At 49.6% G+C, this 18,415-nt stretch overlaps 8 protein-coding genes across 8 annotated transcripts; 5 read left to right on the top strand and 3 right to left on the bottom strand.

The window, feature by feature from the left end:
- Window positions 1–226: 226 nt before the first annotated feature.
- On the bottom strand, window positions 227–2,779 carry BDV37DRAFT_259892 (putative GABA permease). The gene is made up of 6 exons (XM_032083187.1): window positions 2,707–2,779; window positions 2,067–2,637; window positions 1,957–2,017; window positions 1,666–1,898; window positions 755–1,597; window positions 227–698 (listed from the first exon to the last, which is right to left on the bottom strand). The coding sequence occupies exons 2-6, from the start codon at window positions 2,149–2,151 to the stop codon at window positions 346–348; spliced, it is 1,575 nt and encodes a 524-aa protein (XP_031936976.1). The 5' UTR covers window positions 2,152–2,637; window positions 2,707–2,779; the 3' UTR covers window positions 227–345.
- Window positions 2,780–3,008: 229 nt separating this feature from the next.
- On the top strand, window positions 3,009–4,507 carry BDV37DRAFT_275110 (agmatinase; the record flags this gene model as incomplete). The annotated part of the gene is made up of 7 exons (XM_032085342.1): window positions 3,009–3,266; window positions 3,338–3,532; window positions 3,583–3,736; window positions 3,865–3,886; window positions 3,931–3,973; window positions 4,023–4,248; window positions 4,299–4,507. The coding sequence occupies 7 exons, from the start codon at window positions 3,009–3,011 to the stop codon at window positions 4,505–4,507; spliced, it is 1,107 nt and encodes a 368-aa protein (XP_031936975.1).
- Window positions 4,508–5,239: 732 nt separating this feature from the next.
- Window positions 5,240–5,959, top strand: BDV37DRAFT_259883 (uncharacterized protein). The gene is made up of 2 exons (XM_032083186.1): window positions 5,240–5,694; window positions 5,761–5,959. The coding sequence occupies exon 1, from the start codon at window positions 5,270–5,272 to the stop codon at window positions 5,528–5,530; it is 261 nt and encodes an 86-aa protein (XP_031936974.1). The 5' UTR covers window positions 5,240–5,269; the 3' UTR covers window positions 5,531–5,694; window positions 5,761–5,959.
- Window positions 5,612–6,814, top strand: BDV37DRAFT_227500 (GAF domain-containing protein). Its single transcript, XM_032080283.1, has 5 exons — window positions 5,612–5,694; window positions 5,761–5,865; window positions 5,946–5,950; window positions 6,014–6,344; window positions 6,447–6,814. Exons 1-5 carry the CDS (start codon window positions 5,692–5,694, stop codon window positions 6,555–6,557), a joined length of 555 nt encoding a protein of 184 aa, XP_031936973.1. The 5' UTR covers window positions 5,612–5,691; the 3' UTR covers window positions 6,558–6,814.
- BDV37DRAFT_227496 (putative NAD+ kinase Utr1) lies at window positions 6,709–9,192 on the bottom strand. The gene is made up of 2 exons (XM_032080282.1): window positions 7,594–9,192; window positions 6,709–7,545 (listed from the first exon to the last, which is right to left on the bottom strand). Exons 1-2 carry the CDS (start codon window positions 9,041–9,043, stop codon window positions 7,034–7,036), a joined length of 1,962 nt encoding a protein of 653 aa, XP_031936972.1. The 5' UTR covers window positions 9,044–9,192; the 3' UTR covers window positions 6,709–7,033.
- A 328-nt stretch (window positions 9,193–9,520) lies between these two features.
- BDV37DRAFT_259877 (putative exosome complex subunit Rrp46) lies at window positions 9,521–11,171 on the bottom strand. The gene is made up of 2 exons (XM_032083185.1): window positions 10,732–11,171; window positions 9,521–10,656 (listed from the first exon to the last, which is right to left on the bottom strand). The coding sequence occupies exons 1-2, from the start codon at window positions 11,065–11,067 to the stop codon at window positions 10,243–10,245; spliced, it is 750 nt and encodes a 249-aa protein (XP_031936971.1). The 5' UTR covers window positions 11,068–11,171; the 3' UTR covers window positions 9,521–10,242.
- Window positions 11,172–11,622: 451 nt separating this feature from the next.
- Window positions 11,623–12,025, top strand: BDV37DRAFT_259874 (uncharacterized protein). The gene has a single exon (XM_032083184.1). The coding sequence runs from the start codon at window positions 11,748–11,750 to the stop codon at window positions 11,982–11,984; it is 237 nt and encodes a 78-aa protein (XP_031936970.1). The 5' UTR covers window positions 11,623–11,747; the 3' UTR covers window positions 11,985–12,025.
- A 3,514-nt stretch (window positions 12,026–15,539) lies between these two features.
- Window positions 15,540–17,464, top strand: BDV37DRAFT_287376 (cytochrome P450; the record flags this gene model as incomplete). Its single annotated transcript, XM_032088090.1, has 7 exons — window positions 15,540–15,738; window positions 15,805–15,937; window positions 15,994–16,185; window positions 16,243–16,394; window positions 16,450–16,694; window positions 16,750–17,018; window positions 17,077–17,464. The coding sequence occupies 7 exons, from the start codon at window positions 15,540–15,542 to the stop codon at window positions 17,462–17,464; spliced, it is 1,578 nt and encodes a 525-aa protein (XP_031936969.1).
- Window positions 17,465–18,415: the final 951 nt, after the last annotated feature.

Raw genomic sequence — 18,415 nt, 5'->3', positions numbered from 1 at the left:
TATTCTATCGACCAAATATATGGAATAGAGATCAGTTGTCTAAATCTCCATTTCTTATATACGATCATGTATGGGGGAGTTATAACAGCTAGCCCTCTGCTCGTTATGTGTTTAGCGCTCCAGTTATTAAAATATCGGGGTCTTTTACTGTTAAAGATGCAAGATATTGATCTAGATAATACAGGTAGAACGTGAGAAGGACACATCCCGCCGGCTGTAAGTCAAGTAAATATTCTAATTCTAAGCCTCTCTAGAGCAATCTATCAGGCCAGACGAAGGGCACTAAAAAAGCAAAGCAAACTATGATAGAGCATGGACATGCCCTTACTGTACAGAATGTAGAATCTATCCTTTCTTAACCATATCATCACCAACCCTCTCATCACTCTCATGTGCATTCAACACACTCATGGCTTGCGGCCCAGTGAAATGCTTCCTTCCCGTTGTCATCCATGTCACAGTACTAATCAATGCAATGACTCCAATGGCTGCAGAGGTATAGTTCATGGATTCATGGGTAACAGGGTAATTGGTCGGGAAGTTAAACGTGATAGCTGCGAAGAGCAGGAAGAGTAGACCGAGGATGTTAAGGCCAATAGACATGGATTGGGGCAGGGCAAAGGGGCCTTTCATTTCTTTCTTATGACCGGTGAAGTAGCCAAGGAGACGGCTGCCTAGGGCCGTGGCGTAAGAGAGGTCTTCTATAGTTAGCACAGCATTCACAATAAAGAGACGAGAAGGTGGTAGGACTTACAGAATCCCTCAGTGGAGATAGCAATGACTGTTTCGAACCCGGTGGTTGTACCGAAGTCAATAGCATCCAGAGCAAGTTGCACGACGAGAGTAAGGATCACGGCGTTTACCGGCACATGTCTCTTGCTGTCTACCTTGGAGAAGATGTGCGAGAATGGCAGGCCGTGGTCGCGGGCGAAGGCGAACACGGAACGAGACCCCTCCGCTAGAATGTTGTTTCCGGCGACTATAACAATGATCGCGATCATGCTCGCCAAGAAGCAAGTGCCAACTTTACTTCCTGTGGAGTCGTAGATGATCTGGATTACAGGTACGCCGGTGCTTGTGTTGGCCGTGTTGGTTATATCACCGATGCAGAAGCAGAGCGTCAGGAGGAAGGCAAATCCGGTCACGGCACCGAGGACGACAGACAGGATGATGGCCTTGGGAGCTTCCTTGGAAGCTGCCTTCATTTCTTCGGTCATGTGTGATGGGGCGTCGTAGCAGCACATCCCGAAACAGGCTTGCAAAATACCTACGATGGCTGCCATTGATGATCCCCAGCCTGAGAAATTCTGGAACTCGGAGAACACAAATGATGCCGATTGCTTGTTGTCATTGGTGGCTAACAGGACAATCGTGGTTATGAGGAACGAGCCGACGTTCCAGATCAGGATAAATCGGGCGATGCGGTGCAGGAGGTGTGGCCCCCAGATATTGATTCCTGTTGACATGAATGCCACTAGATACGCCACCAAGACGGTATGCCAGCGCTCGATGGTGTAGTCAGGGAAGACAAGATTTGCCATGCCGAGTACGAAGTTGGCTGCGATGGAGTTATTTGTTGCTCCCATGGCGAGGATGCCTAGTTTGTAAATGATTATTAGTTTCAGGGGACAAGTTGATGGCAGCGTTAGGGTAGAGCAGACGTACCGATGAGCATGAACCAACCACTGATGTAAGAAAGACCTCGTGCGATACTTGGAGGCGCTAAAGCCGCAACCCACGAGTATTGGCCTCCTGCAACAGGATACATGGAGCACATTTCCGCCATTGGAATGGCAACTGCCAATGTGAGAAGGCTGACACCAATGAAACTGAACACCATAACCGGGGGGCCGCCGGATGTGACGCCGACGATGAATACACCGCTGAGAGCCGTCCATCTGCTCAAGGTTAGCGAGATCATCATTGAGTATATTGGTAATGGATTGGTTGACTGACGAAGTAACCACGCTGAAGCTGAAGCCAATCATCCCCAATAACCCAAAAGTTCGCTTGAGCTCTATGCACACATTAACAGACAAGCACACAATCAGAAATGAACAGCATACCCTGCTCATAGCCCAAATTTTCCAGACGAGCATCTTCCCCCGTTGATTCTTCAAAGACTTTCTGATCATCGTCGTCCTTCGCCATGATGCTAGTTCTTTGTGTCTCGGATAAGACTTGGAAATTCAGTACTTAGAAAAGAGGGTACAGCAGTGGGCACCAGGGACAGGCACCCCTTTTAAAAACCCCATAGCCATAGTTCAGGTCCCCCAGGAACTTCCCCGATGGCAAGGGTAACCCCATGGAGGAACCGTTGGTTCGACGATAGCCAGGCGAAGGCTTGACAGCGATAAGATAGATACCCTATCTGACTTTCCCAATCGAGAAGGTCTCCGCGACAATGGTGGAGCAGAAATTGTGGGGGAGCGAATCAGGCTTCATCTGCGGAACCAGAGATTTAGACACTCTGCGCCCTATTTGGAGCCATGGTGGCGCATATTCGTGCACAATCAGATTCAGATTGGCGGGGGTTTGCACAGTTGAGGAAATGTCAACGGAGCGGTGTCATTGTGGTACTCCGGAGTACCGATAAAAGGTCCACTCCATACGGCAGAGGTTGGAAATATGCATTTCCTAATGAAATCGATAAGTATATCTCTTAGTCCTATTAGTGCGAAATGTTATCGTCACGATTAGACTTACCGATGTTATGCGATTTGATAGCGTACTACTTCACAAAATTGAACTCATTTGATCACCGGAACCCTGACTCGAGTTTTGGGGAACCGTCACCACTATAAAATTCCAAACTTCATCACAGGATTCAAAGGGCATATTAATATGCGAGCGCGGGTTCCGAGGGCCCCGTATCCTTATCTATACGGTGAGGAGTACTGACCGCTAGAACCAAATTGGAAAGACGGAATGCTTGGCCTCTACGTTCATAAGAGAGCAACCAGCTCAGAACAAAGCCTTCATTTCTTGCATCACAGTATCATTCTACCATGTATGGGTACGGTCTCCTTCCGCTCATTGTATCCACATCTGCCGTTGCGAGGGAGATCGTGTTCCCTCCCATCGCAGCAATTCAAGGTTCCGGACAAGTTCCGCTCGGCAACGATGATAGAGTTGATATTGTTACGGGTAGTCAGTTCTCGGGGCTGACCACCTTCGCAAAGTTACCTTACGTAAACTGTTTGGTCGATGATCAAGCACAGTTCACGCCTTATGATATTGCAATCTTAGGTGCCCCGTTCGACACCGTACGTACAGCCCTACAACGCATGCTACGCTGCGAAAATATCGTGTAATGTTGGGCTGATGCTGCTTCCAGGGCGTTACCGCTCGCCCCGGCGCCAGATACGGACCAGGCGGTATTCGTCTCGGCGCTCGGCGATTGCAAGGGTGGAGCGTCTACACGGGAGTCAACGTCTTCAAAAGCTGGGCGACCATCGTGGATTGCGGGGATGCGCCACTGACTTGGTTGGATAATACCGTTGCGCTGAAACAGCTTGATTTAGCACATAAGGCAGGTATACCCTAGTTCCTTAACCGTTCGCCATTTAACCTGTCAGCCAGGTTATATCATCACGTCCTACGAATACTACGGGCCTGGGCCGTACACCGCGTATTCTTACACTGGGCGGAGACCACACAACGACGCTGTCGGCACTGAGGTCGACCTATGACAAGTGGGGTCCTGTTTCGGTTATTCATTTTGACAGCCACCTCGGTATACTTTTTTACTTCCAGTGCATAGATAATTACTGACCTTTCAGATACTTGGGATCCAGAAGTACTAGGTAAGTCCATACCCAACAACCTGGTATCGCCATTACACAATTTCTCACGATATACTAGGCGGTGGAATATCCCACTATGCGTAAGTCTCAGATGTCGATATCCACAGATAACTGACATTACCAGCGGCGTAAACCACGGAACCTTCCTTCACATAGCTCATGAAGAGGTCAGTCACCATCCCAACACCAAGGAAGCAATATACTAACCATTTCCAGGGCCTTATCCGCAACACATCATTACACGTCGGCATCCGTGCCCCTACCGTGAGCCGAAAGGGCGACATCCGAAACGATATCCGATGCGGATTCGAAATCATCAAGGCGCGTGACTTGGATCGGGTCGGGATAAATGGTATCGTAGAGCAGATCAAGTCCCGAGTTGGTGATAGCAAGGTGTACATTTCCGTGGACATTGATGTGTTGGATCCGGCCTACGCACCTGGTGAGTCTTCCGATGCACTCTGGTTGGGTCAATATAGCTGAATATCGTAGCAACGGGGACTGCGGAGCCAGGTGGCTTCACTACCCGCGAGCTTCTTTCCATCCTGGACGCTCTACATGGATTGCCGGTGGTAGGCGCCGACGTTGTAGAGGTTGCGCCTATATACGATACGGCGGCTGAGACTACGACTTTGGCTGCTGCCGAGGTGGCTCATTCGCTGCTATATCTCATGGTGGAAACGCCGGTCAATGATAATTAGTGTCTAGGTTCGGATGCCCAAGGCCGAAGTACTTGCCTTTCTCTGACTAGGATTACATAGCGTGTACTAAGTATGTAATGTGTGAATATGAAATGGTAGCAGGCTTCGGTACTCATGATGAGCAAATGATACTCTATCTCCCGTTGCACGCATCATTATTGTACAAGACGCAAATCGTGACTCCAGGTCCGAGGCGAAGTGAAGCACGGGATATATATGCTATCCCTGAAAGCAAAACCAAATCGTGTGAAGAGCTCCGGTGAAGCAGCTTCCGCCGGTCAAGTACGACCCCAAAAGGGATCGGCTTTCAATAAGGCCATGCCAGTCTAACTTCGACCGGTGCGAAACCTAGTAAACATCCGTTTCAGCCTCGTATAAACCATAATTAGGGCCGGTTAGTCTCCGGGTAGGATAACTTGGCTATACTAAAACCGCCGATCTTCGCGTGGTGCATGTCACACGTACCAAACGTAGCCCATAATGTCCAGGTGTCGACATACACCTACTTCCTCTTGATATCCTACATTTTACCACCAAGACGCGTTTCAAAAAATCATCCGAGGCCACGGCAAAATGTGCAGTAAATGGCAATTAAAATTTAGAACACCCGTCTTACCGCCTACTACTTTCACTATGGTATGCGGCACTACGGCGCCAACGCGTGCGTAGTTGAACCAGATCACATCAATTTATATACATCGAAGCTTTTCAATTCTATACAATATGCCTAGACGCAAGGGCAGCAAGGATCTGACCGTCCAGATGCGAGCGCGGCTATGTGAGCTGCATTCGATTGGCTGGGGGGCGCGCAGAATCCACGCAAAGCACCCTGAGATCCCCATCTCTACTATATCCTATACTCTAAAAATGGAGCGCGTGCGAGACGATAATCAAAGCCTTACACGAACTGCGCGGACACGCAAGCTTACCGAGAAACGCCGGGGTCATACATCTAGTCAGAGGCATAGTGAACCTCACGTCACGTCTGAACCTGTACTGAAGGGAATCAATGAAGCTGTATGAAACCCGTTCTAACTCCGGACCCTTTATCTTAACCCCGCGACCCCACTTTTTTTTCTCCCGAGCAATTCTTTTGCATCATTGCGACATTCTGCAATCTGATAACCATTCCACCCCTCTTTTACTTTCTCGTCCAGCGTTGAACCACACCCCAGATCACCACAATGGTATTTCCCAACCTCCATACCCCCAATTGGGTTCCTTGACTAGGAAAACAAGGCTGACTGTCCAAGCCCCACGCCGACTCGTCCTACTTTGGCGCCAACGCCTCCAAATCCGACATCTACACCCAAGTGCTCGAGCAAGCGCAGGGTCTTGTATACGGACAGCGCAACTGGGTATGTTCAATCCAAGTCATCTCCTCCCAAAACAGTCACTCCCACATGACACCGATTGACTAACGAACCCAATACAACAGGTCAGGTAAACCCACCCCCACCCCACCAAACTGAACCCAAAGCTCCTACAAGCCACTAACAGACCCAGCAACTTCTCCAACGTCGCCTCCCTGCTGTGGCACGCCTACGCCACCCTCCCCAGCCCCTCCTCCTCCGTCAACTGGGCCGGCTTCTACATCCGCCAGGACAAGTTCCCCAATGCCCAGCCCACCGACGCCCAGAAGCAGGTGCTCTGGCTGGGGCCTTTCCAGGGCCGGCCGGCGTGTCAGGAGATTCGGTTCGGCAGGGGCGTGTGCGGCACGGCGGCTGAGAAGCGCGAGACGGTCCTTGTGGGTGATGTGTTGAGCTTCCCGGGCCATATTGCCTGCGATGCGAGCTCGAGGAGTGAGATTGTCGTGCCGATTTTGGTGGGTGGGGAGGTATGTTTCCCTTTTTCTTTTCTTTGCTTTTTTTGTTGAGTTGGTTTGGTTTGGGTGGTTTGACTGGTGGGTTGGGTGCTAATTTGGTTGTCGCTGGTTTAGACGGTTGCGATTATTGATGTTGACTGTACCGAGCCCGATGGGTTTGATGAGGTTGATCGTAAGTATTTGGAGGAGTTGGCCCGGCTTTTGGCGGAGGCTTGTGATTGGTAGGGGTTGTTCTGTTGCGCATAGATTGGGATTAGATTGTCGGTAGCTGTATATTGATTTCGATGGATTTGGTTATGGTGTTAGATGTAATGAATAGTATTAATGGACGTGGTGCGTGGAGTTGTTCGACTGGGGTGGAAATATAGGGTAGAGGTATGAATGGTAAGGATGGCGCACTCTACGTCTTACGCTGCAGAATATGCCAATCGCCGAATAAGATCCGTTGATCTAAGAGCTGTCTATCATATGTAGATTACTGTAAGTATCCGAAATGCTCTAACCTGCCTGTAGTCCCGATTATATCGAAGTCTATCGCTTTCGCCGAAATAAATGTGCAAGCAAATCCCCAAGAAAATGTAATATCCAAGCGCCGAGCCAGTCAATCCCTTGATGCTTCCAGCACACGTCTAGTGCGCGTATCCAACAGTAATACAAGACCAAATGTAAGTACCCAAAAAGATAATAGAATATCGAAGCCGCTACATGCTGAGCATGCTCATTTGCCGTTTCATCGGACTCATCGACCCGGCGTCGCCGTCTTCACTAGGTCCAATGCCACTGTCCGTGCCGGCGGCTCCAGCATCGGTGTCAATGTCCCATTCTTCGTCTTCGTCCTCGTCGAGCCCTTCCAGGCCGGCCTCCGAGCCACGGTAGAAGCTTTTTTGAACGGCCCCGCGGGTGTTCCACCGCAACGCGCGCTGGACGCTTTGGAACCATTCTCCGCTGCCGGATACCACAGTGGGGAATGGGTACTGGCTCGCTTCGACCGTGACATAGTCACCTTGGCGAAGCTCCACACGTCCTTTGCCATCGAAGGAGCAGTACGCCGTGGAGCGGGACCCGGCGGGGACGGCAAGGCGAAGTAACATCGAATCCGAGAGAACCATCGGGCGGAAAGACAGTGTGTGGGGGCAAATCGGCGTCAGGAGGATGCCCGGAATAGACGGATGGATCAACGATCCCCCAGCGGAAAGAGAGTAGGCGGTAGATCCTGTGTGGAATTAGTTTGTGTAGATCCGAGCCAGTGGAAGTCACATACCAGTGGGAGTGGATAGAATACACCCATCCGCTTGAACCACCGTCAGGAAATCATTGTCTGCGTACAGCTCAAGATTGGACACATAAGGCGACGGTCCACGGTCAATAACCAGTTCGTTCAGAACCTCGAACTGTTCACCTTCTTCCACGGCGCCAGCCTCCGCTTCCTTGCGTCGGTCCTTTCGGAACACGGTGCATGTGAACCGCATGCGAAGATTCACTCGCATCCCTACATCCCCCATGACCGCGTTCAAATGCTGCTTGTAATTCTCGAACTCGAAGTTTGTCAAGAACCCCAAACTGCCAAGAGAGAAGCACAGAATGGGAGGAACGATCCGTTGGAAGAGCCACGAGGTAAAGAGGACCGTCCCGTCTCCACCTAAGGTCAGCACAAGGTCGAACTTCTCCGGAGATTCCCAGCACAGATCTGGAGTCCAGTAATGCAGCATCTTTTCAAATCGAGGTTCCATCTGCAGAAGCCCCGGCGCATCAAAGCGCTTGGAATTCCGTAATTTCGCGTCCACATACACATTGACCCCGAGCTCACTTCCATACCGGGGAGTAGAGAGAAGCCACTCTGCCAGTTCCCGTGTTAAGTGTACGAGGCTATTATCCCGCGCCTTGGTGACTATCATGACATTCCGCACGGCACGTTTAATCGGCCGACGCTGCAGCTGCTTCGACACCTCCCGAACGCCAGTCGCCGTCTGAACCAAGCGAGAGTGTGACAGCCATTCGTCGTCCGTGATTTCCTCGAGAACCTTTTGGATATTCACGGCATCGTCAAAGCGTTGATGGAAGAAGCAGGGCGATTGCATCGCCAACCGTGCGGTCGGGGGCAAGCGATCTAGATAGGGCCCCAGCTGCAGGTTGGAGAGCGCGGCGGAGAGCTTCTGTGAGGATGGATTACTGGAGCGACGCTCCTTCTCATCCGGAGGACTCGAGGAAGCGCTATTGGTGAGAAGCCCGAGGGACGCCGCCAGCGGCACGTTGGAATTATTAGGGTTGGATACGGACGGGCGGGATGCAAGGGCTTTCATGATCGTCTGTCGAGGGATTGAATCAATGGAGAGGGCGTTCCGGTTGTGGGCCTTCAACGAAGCAGCGGAGCGGAGAGGAAGGAAGGGCGAAGAGGGTAGCGATAAGACCGCGGCGTCGTCCCGGGGGTCAGCCTTCTGCGGAGCACTGGTATGGGCTCTCGGGTGGTGATCGCTCGCATGAACGTCGCTCGGTGTCTGCGACGGGTCTATATGGCATGCATAATCACGAAGGAGAGAGGTTCCGGCTGTGATGGTAGACGTTGAGGAAGACGGGCGATCGGGATCGGACAGCGGGGCGGAGGACGATGATAATGTGGAGGACACCGGAGCAGACAGCGCCGTGGGGTGAGAGGCAGGAGTATCAGTGCATGTCGACTTCGCTAGACCATGGTTGGATGCCGGGGAAGCCATGGACAACCAGACAGATTTATGTGAGATTCCTCCGGCCGATTAGTGTGGGGAGGGGGGACAGGGTAAAGGACCAGAAGCGCAATGATTTGCCTGGGATGATGGAGTGATGGGGACACAAGTTGGAAGGGAAGAAATGCGGCCCGGTGTCGGGAGTCCTTGGGATTGGTGACGGGCACTTCGACAGGCTTCCATGGTCACTGACTGTGCAGCTCTTAGTCGTTGTCATACTAGTCGTAGTACTAGTAATGAACAAACTCCTGACTTATCTCCGCACCGCTAGGTTAATTCCGTCGCGTGATGATTCATTGGCGTCGGTGTTACGGAGAAAAAAACTCGCCTTATTCAAGAATTGATAATCATTGTCCATGATTACTCTTCCCTCCCAGCATGCTTCTTCCCGGTGTTTTCTTCGGGAGAAACATTCTTTACACACTCAATTCGTTGCGCCACACGATTTGTACGATCATCTGCAAGGGGGCGTCACTTCAGCTCCGTGCATCCTGGTCAATAATTGGCGGAATATTTCCCATTCCTTCCTCTCTCTCTCTCTCTCTCTATTTTTTTTAACATTTTTTTTTAAAAAAAATTTTCTCTTTTTCTCCCTTTTTTTCGACCCTGACTCTTTTCCAACTCACGTTGGAGAGGATGAAACTCCTACAGCCGCTACGCTTGAGAACGGGTATTTACGAAATACAGGGTCCAGACTTACACCAAACAAACTCAACGCAGACAACATGTCAATTAGGTATGACCCACTCGACATGGCTTTATCATGTGGTTTAGTTGGACAACTTCCTTAGCGTCGTACGTGTGTAAATACACCAGATGGATTTGTGTGCAGTAGTGTCTGTAGGTGAACCCCGATAAACACCGGATGTCGCCAGAACAGGTCTCACGCGTATCGATGCTTGACCCTCATTCGTATCTCATGCCTTCGTATCCACTCGTAGTCCGTCAAATTGGAAATCCTGTGAGCGCCAATGATATCTCTGCGGACGGTAAAATGCCCCGCGTATGTGCGATCCAACACGCCAGTCAGATGCCAAGGGGAGTTGGCCATGGCGAGAAGTGGAACTGATTGTGGGAGACTTCCGGTGCATCAACCGCCGTGGGTACGCTGACATACCAGATGGGGTGAACATTGCCGTTGGCTATCAGTGCCAACTTTATTGCTCGGTGCTTTTCTGCGAAGCCAACATTCAGGCCGCGTCGATCTTCCAGGCGTAATCTTGCTGGATTTTTTCTTCCATAGCCTCGCGCAACGCGCCTTCCAGGGGTTGGCCATCCACGTCCTCGGCCATAGCCACGTCTCCGTCGGAGGTACGGGCTAAAGTGCCATGGCAGATGGCCAAAGCGCGCTGGTGTACCTTTTCCCAGGTCTCAAAGTCAAAAGATCCCTGACTCTCGTTGAGTAGGAGATGTCCATTGGATGAGAAGGCGAAAACGTGAACAGAGGCGGCGGCGGCGGCTTCCTTCACGGAGGGTTCCCTCGTAATCTCTCCCGAGGCATCGACCGCCAGAACGGTCGCGGAGTAGGTCATGGATAAAGGAACGGAGGCAGAAAGTAGCGCCAACAACGACGTGTGAAGGAGGGCGGGGAGCAAAGTCAAGTACTATATGCCCATTCCATCCAGGTTAGCCGTAATTCCTTGTGCGAGTCAATCTTGGTTGCGATATGAACCACCCACCGAATCGCCTCTACCGACACTCTCTCCGCCCACAATAGCCAAGGTGATGACAACGCCACGTCTAGCGTAGCCTTTCTCTCGTCCCAGGATCAACTTGCTCAGCATATTCTTGATGATTCCTTCGACGTATCGTTCGCCAACCCCACCCGGTGCGGTCCCCGGCTTCACGAAAACTTCCACGGTCGCATCCTCCGGCTTGAGGGCATCACGGCGTCCAGGGAGCTCAATTGGCGCATTTACCGATCCGAGGATATTAGATCCGGTCGAAGGACATTGGTAAGAAGCCGAACCATCGGCGCGAGAGAGAGGAGTAAGGGAGGCTGTCGGTCCGACCATGGTGTGGATTCGAAGAACAGGACGTAACAGTAGATCAGCTTTGGTGTATATACGGGGTGAATATGTTCAGGAATGGGACACCAGGACGGAGGTCAAGGTGAAAATGAGAGAACCAGTATCGAGGTAGCTTCACTTCCACTTGCCGCTTGGAAATTTTTGGTCGTAGGGTACAATGCGGGCCGTCAGCTGATTGGTTGATCCACAGCTCCGACAGAACATCAACACTGCACCTACGAGTATAAAACACTCTTCCCTTTAGCTTCATCTACTTGCCAATCTTGGTGAATGAACTAGGAACTGATCGAAGACCAGATTATGTATTTAGTGCGGGGTATATTATGTTTGACCAAGCATTCATGCTTTAGTCGCTCCAAGCCAAAAGACGCCCGAGTATATGCCAATACCCACCATATATATATCTGTTGTGTACTTACAGTCCAGTACCTCCGGACGCTTGACTCGACCTCACTTGATAGTCACGAGCGAATGTGTGAATAAACTTGAGCTTCATATTTGAACTATTACCATATAGCCCGCGCCAGCAAACCCATTATCGCATACTACCATACGATAAAAGAAGTTAAAAACAAACAAACAACTCCTTCACCACTTTCTGTCATCGGATGACTTCACGAAGGGGATCGAAATTTATGCATCAAGCCTGATCTCAGCCTAATGTGATGCACATGACAAGCAATGACCTACACGAAATCCAAGATATCGAGGAATTATTCAAGAAGACCATATCAGGTGTCCACGAAACACCGAGCCTACTCGTAGAAGTCTTTCCAATATTGAACTATCTTCCTAAGAGACTCGCGAAGAGGAAGCAAACCGGTGACTTTATCCATAGCAAGGCTATGGCAATCTTTACAGAGAAAGCCAAGGCGACTCATGCCGATCACACATGGAATTAGACCAAGGCCATCGTCGCTCTAACACAGGCGCAGCAGTTACCGTTGACTGCGCTCAGTTACATACTTGGAATCCTGTACGAGGCGGCACTTGACACGACCGTCAAGGCACTGAAGGTTTTAATTTTCGCAGCTGTTCTGAATCAAACCGCTGCGAAGCGAGCCCAAAAAGAGCTTGACGAAATGGTAGGACAGGACCGAATGCCCACATTTGAGGACCTTCCAACACTCCCACATACGGCTGCCTCAGATGAGGTCCTGCGATGGAGGACAGTAAGCCCTGGAGAGATACCGCATCCTGTTCTAGAGAGTGACGAGTATATGGGATATAGAACTCGGAAGGTAGCGATGGTGGTTGCAAACCATTGGTCAGTCGAATTTGATGACCAGATATTCGAACACCCATACGACTTTAAGCCAGAACGATGGCTCTAAAACCAAAACCTGCCCTGAAATGCCTTAGGATTTGGCAGGCGATCATGCCCTGGAGAACACATCTCACGCCAGTCTCTCTTTATTATCATCTCCCGTGTCACATGGGTTATGATGTTGTCCGCGCGCATGATGATGATATTGTACTGACCCTTGGGCAATGACAGACGGCGTAACTTCCGGGCCAATGCCTTCCAGAGTATCATTTCAAGTTCGCAGCCCCAAGCGCCGGTGTGCTGTAGAGAAGTAATGGGTGTTTTTGGAAAAGGACACAGCTGCTATCCTAGTTCCGTAAGGGAAACAATGGAAAAATCCATCTGTCTAGGCATCCTCTGCTGTATAACTCGCTTGAGTGGAGGGGAAAGATACTCGTCTGATAAATCGATTCCCCGAATTAGCAATGTAGCTTTACCCTCAGCCAGCTCTTGGGTGGATTGAGGGCGATGTTGCATTGATGCGCTAGGTAATGCAGAATAGTCCCCTCCATACAGGCAAGGGAACTGAAGGTACGCAGTAGATACTATTGAGACCGAACACGGTGCTCTTCCTTCTACTACTGAAGGATCAATATATAATCAACAAATTCTTTGACCATCCATAGCGAATTAGATGGGCACGTAGACGACCGAGCCCTACTGTTGGAAACCCAACGGATACGGGGTTCGACGTCCTCATTCGGTGACCGAGTTGCATATGCGCTAGAATATCCGGCACAATTATCCGGCTAAATCGCTATCCGATCTGTGACAAGATGGGCGTTGTCGCTGTACGGAGTATTAGGCGTAGGTAATATAGTATGGACTACGGAGTACTACGAAACAAGTTCTCCGCCAAAGGCCCTAAATGAATCTTGACTCATCACAGCTCAAGGGCCTCACTCGGAAGCGAGTGAGTTAACCCCATATCTTCCTATGTAAAGGTATGAGCTATAATATAAGCTACTCTGATCCAATCAAACTTTCGCTACCATGGTATTTAGAATGTAAACCAACGTTTTAAATTCAGTAGTACTAGAAGCAAGAAAGACTTTATTAATCAACTGCACTCAAGGTAGGTTAAATATACCTATTTTAAATTACCCACTTGTTGGTTTCTTCTTGGAATAAGGACTCTTTTAGCCGGTATCTGATAGTATCCTGACTCTAAAAGTAATACCACAAGATTAGTTGAGTTGTACGCATTTTTGAAATGGCTAGTATTTCTTCCAGGTCTGGTCAGAGTAGTGGGTGTGGTAATGCTTTAGAACGCCAAGCACCGCAGATGGAACCTATATCTAAACCAACCACTCTACAAAGATCGCCGCAACCTCTTCACACCCAGAAAGCAATTGACGATCCGTCCCACAGCAGCGGAATTACGACTCGTCCCATTATAGATGGAAGCATGGCAGTGGATGGTGTAGCTAGACATTCGGCTCGATGTAGACACAGCGCTGCCTATCTAAGTAATACCGCCAGGGTGCTAGGCCTCTTGGGAAAACAACTTCTATATACACCTTGCCTGATCCTGTTTTTTGTTCAAGAGAACCACCCTATAGTCAGACAGCCTGCGGGATATTGATTCCCATCCACTGCTGCTACTCGTCCACGCTACGCTGTATATATTGGGTTACTCTATTCTGGGTGTAGCGGGCTACAAAACCCATCTTCCACATAGGGCAGGTCATAGTGGAATTTAGCGAGTCATATATGTGAGTATACCATGGCCGCTTATACTGTGTTTCTCTTTCCCGACACAGTAATACATGGCTGAGTGAGCCAAGGTGCTCGTGAAGCCACCACCATCATGGAACCGATCATGAATCCTGTCAACAACAGTGACTGACATAGATGATAAAGATGTATGATGCCCCTGGTAAAATAGAGCGGTACCTTGTTGCCATGGAGTAGATCAGAGTTGTATACTCCTCGCACACTTTGCTTGATTAAGGTCCTGATGAATAATTATCAGAGTGGTACATTTATAAGTATAGTTTTCACCCGGGCTTCTTTGGTAGCTGAAAGTGTTAATTGAATAGCTAGTTCCGAGGATATGTATTAGTACTAGCTATGAGCATCATATGGCGATAGCTGTTATACACGTAGCAACATTGTCGCACCTCATAGACCAGTGTTGTACACCCTTCGACAAACCCAGTGACGAATTAGCACATCAGAATTGTCTTAAAGGTCGATTTAAATGGCGCAGCTACCCGAACTAATGCTAGTGTAGATCTATACTGATGAACTGTACGAAGCTCTTATAAGATATGCTAGTAAAAGTAGGCGTTGGCTAAGGTCACGCCACATCGAGGGTCGCTATTACCATTGGTCAGATCTCAAGCCTGTCCTGCTGAGCATGTCTAAGGCCTCCCAGTGTCAAAGTCCCACTTGTTTTCATGCATGTCGCGCGATGTAACCGTGACCAAGAGCCAATGGTGGTGACTTGTTCAGCTAAGTAAAACACCCCCACTTTCAGCTGAAAGCACGTTAGGGCTATCTGCACCAACACGTATCCTGCAGCCTCTACCACCTCTGGCTGCTTTAATTAATCTTCCTCACATTTTTTGCTTTGGTGGAGCCTATATCAAGGGTACACTATACCCTGCAGTACACTAAACTAGAGCCTTTCTCTCTCCCTCTCCCTCCCTTTTGCCTTTTTCCTGCATGTGAGGGCTGATTCCCTCCTCATAAGGTCAGCTTGACGATCACCACACAACTGGTTCCCCCCTCGCACCAACGTCATAATTCGCCTTACTTAAAATGACTCTCATGGATGGCTTTTGGGAAGTTCCTTCTGGAAGTCGGGTGCAGGTGGCCTTGTACAGCCGTGGCAATGATCCACGGTGTGTGAAGTGTGCGAGCGCCCACAGACCAATTATCGACCCAATGATACGCCGTCTAAGCATCATGATAGCAGGGGTACCTATACCTAGCTGCATATGCATACGAGCATTTCTGTTGCCCCTCACCTCAGTTGGCCACATTTTTACGCAGAACCCCCAAGCATTTAATCCGTCGTAGGTGCGATTTTGGACTGTTTCCGAGCTACGACTTTTCAGCGCCCCGACTAAACTAACCTTATGTCGTCGACACCCCTCTGATCACTTGAAAACCTCCCTCAGCTTTGACGCATACCAAAGCTAATATGGTCGTTCAGCATTGGGGCACCATCGCAATCGGAGTGCTCGCTGTATACCTTGTGACTAGACTCCTTACGTTTAAAAAGCTTCCAGCGCCTCTCCCACCCGGACCTCCGCCCAAACCAATTATCGGTAACTTGAAAGACCTTCCTCAAAATGGAGAGAGGGATTGGGAGCATTGGCTGAAGCACAAACAGCTATATGGTAAATTCACACTCACTGCGATAATATCATCGGTGTAGCATGCCACTAACCTGGACATTCGCATAGGGCCGATTAGCTCCATAACTGTGCTAGGTCAAACGTTTGTTATTCTAAATGATGCAAAGCTCGCAGTCGAGCTTTTTGAAAAGCGATCCAAGTGGCATTCCGATAGACCTCCGATGTTCTTTGCGACCGAGATGTATGTTCAACTGTATATTATTCCTCGTCCAAAGTGATCCGTTAACGAGAATACAGGGCCGGTATCGGAGGCATCCTGGGAATGATCCGGTATTCTGATCGCTCTAGAGCCATTCAGAAAGCCATGAGCAAGGAGATTGGATCGAAGGTAGCTGTTTCTCGTTTTCACGGGCTTCAGGAGGCCGAGACGCGCCGCTTTCTCCTACGGGTGCTTGAGGCGCCGCAGGATCTGAGAGATCATATTCGGAAGTAAGTCGAAGAAGCTGGTGTCGTCGTGAAATTTGGTTTGGCTCACAAGATATGCAGAGAGGCTGGCGCGGTTGTCCTCAAACTTGCATACGGGTACACTGTCGAGCCGCACAAAGACGATCCATTGGTTGAGTTGGCAGATGTGTCAATGTCCTACTTTTCGTCCGTTTGTCGTTATGGAGCTTGGCTGGTGGATGTTATTCCAAGTTGTACGGTCGTTACCTTGCCAGTCTTAGCATGAGTCTATACTAACTACCATCCTAGTGAGATACCTTCCTTCTTGGTTCCCAGGTACCGAGTTCAAACGCGTAGGCCAGAGGTCTAAGGAAGCTTTTGAAAACTTCGGGGGGAAACCATATAACTTCGTGAAGCAACAAATGTCTCAAGGCACACATCATCCGTCGTATCTGTCAAGCATTCTAGAATCCGAAGATATCGAGCCTGGCTCCGAGAAGGAATACGTGACGAAATGGTCAGCAGCATCGATTTATGCCGGCGGCGCTGACACGGTGCGTATCATTTCAATGCAAAGGTTTCCTCGAGTGCCAGCTAACCGGCACACAGACAGTATCCACAATGGCATGCTTTTTTCTCGCGATGGCCCTATACCCTGAGGCTCAGAGAAAGGGCCAAGAGGAGATCGATCGTGTTATTGGAAACCGTCTTCCCACCTTTGCCGACCGGGATAATCTCCCTTACATCGATGCCATGGTGAAGGAAGTCCTCCGCTGGCACCCAGTTGTGCCGACCAACTTGGCTCATGTTTCTACCCACGACGACATGTGTCAAGGATACTTCATCCCAAAGGGCTCCATAATTCTCGCTAACCTTTGGTTCGTCCAACCTATCCCACTTATACATATACGGTATCTAACACACAACTCACAACAGGGGTTTCACACATGACCCAGACGTCTTTCACGACCCTAGGGAATTCAAACCGGAACGCTACCTCGGTGACAACCCCGAGCCTGACTCGCATCGGCTAGCCTTCGGATTCGGTCGAAGAATCTGTCCGGGACGCGTTATGGCAGATGCGGCCATCTACCTCAATATCGCACAATGCTTGGCAGCCTTCAACATTGGGAAGAAAATCGTCGATGGGAAGGAAGTAGAGCCCCGAGTAGAATTTCAGGCTGCGCTCATCAGTCATCCAGAACCATATGACGTGAGCATTAAGCCCCGGAGCTCGATGCATGAGGAACTCATTCGGGCGGTGGAGATAGACTATCCTTGGGAGAAGAGTCATGCAGACGAGCTTGGTAATATTAAGGCCTAGACGTTAGACGGATGATTGGATGTGATTGTTGGCGTTGAGAGGGATTTGGTGGAGGTATCCTTGACTTGTTTGTTTTTCGTTTGATATGTAGTTTATCAATCCCAATTAGGGCTTCTGCATACCCACCGAATGGGCCACAGAGATACTAACCCAATCAAATCTCGTTCTATTTATCCGCCGTGAAACGAGAGCGTTGAGAAGCAAGGTCGTAACCCTGGTCATGTGCATTATGGATGCCTGCATGAGTCCGGATCCGCAACAAGGTACAAGGAGTGTAGTGCGCACTTAGCCCTTTCTTTGACAACGCCACGGTCGTCCCGAAACACAATGTTTGGCCTTATGGACTCCGCCAATGTTATCCCGTGCCAATGGAGAACGTTAAATCTGCCAATATTTGCCTTCAGCACATATCATGGCATGAACATCATGCTGATAAACATACGCAAAGAATATAGCTCGTAACCAGTTTAGAAAACGGTGGGTCTACTAGAGCTAGCAGACAGCAGGAAGCACATTATTGATAGGGTTTCAAGATGCCTGAGATTCTAAATTGGTGGCTAATCTTCTTTTTAACATTCATCGTGCACTTGCCATTTGTAGGTAACAGTGTCTCTTCGAGCATGTAGCAACTAGGCCGGCTAATTCACCTTCATGGCAATGACGGTATACTTTGTTTACCAAGGGTTCAAGTAGAAGGAGGGAAGTAGTTTATGAAAGACGTCTATACCAAGTATATTGTCTACCATTCCGGTGAGCAATTATATCTTACTGTCCGAGTAATGTGCCTAAAGCATGATCATAGCATGATGGAAGCCTCATTCTCACGCAGCCCTTCATATCGGACATCTGTGAGTACCATCAACCCTTACGGCGTCCTATTGAACCCCCCTCTTCCATTGCTATGTTCAGCTGGGAGTAGGACTGGACTCCCATGAGCAAACGCAGGTATAG

The sequence above is a fragment of the Aspergillus pseudonomiae genome (assembly GCF_009193645.1).
Source record: "Aspergillus pseudonomiae strain CBS 119388 unplaced genomic scaffold BDV37scaffold_92, whole genome shotgun sequence".
Lineage (NCBI taxonomy): Eukaryota > Fungi > Ascomycota > Eurotiomycetes > Eurotiales > Aspergillaceae > Aspergillus > Aspergillus pseudonomiae.
This window is presented reverse-complemented; position numbering and strand designations above follow the sequence as displayed.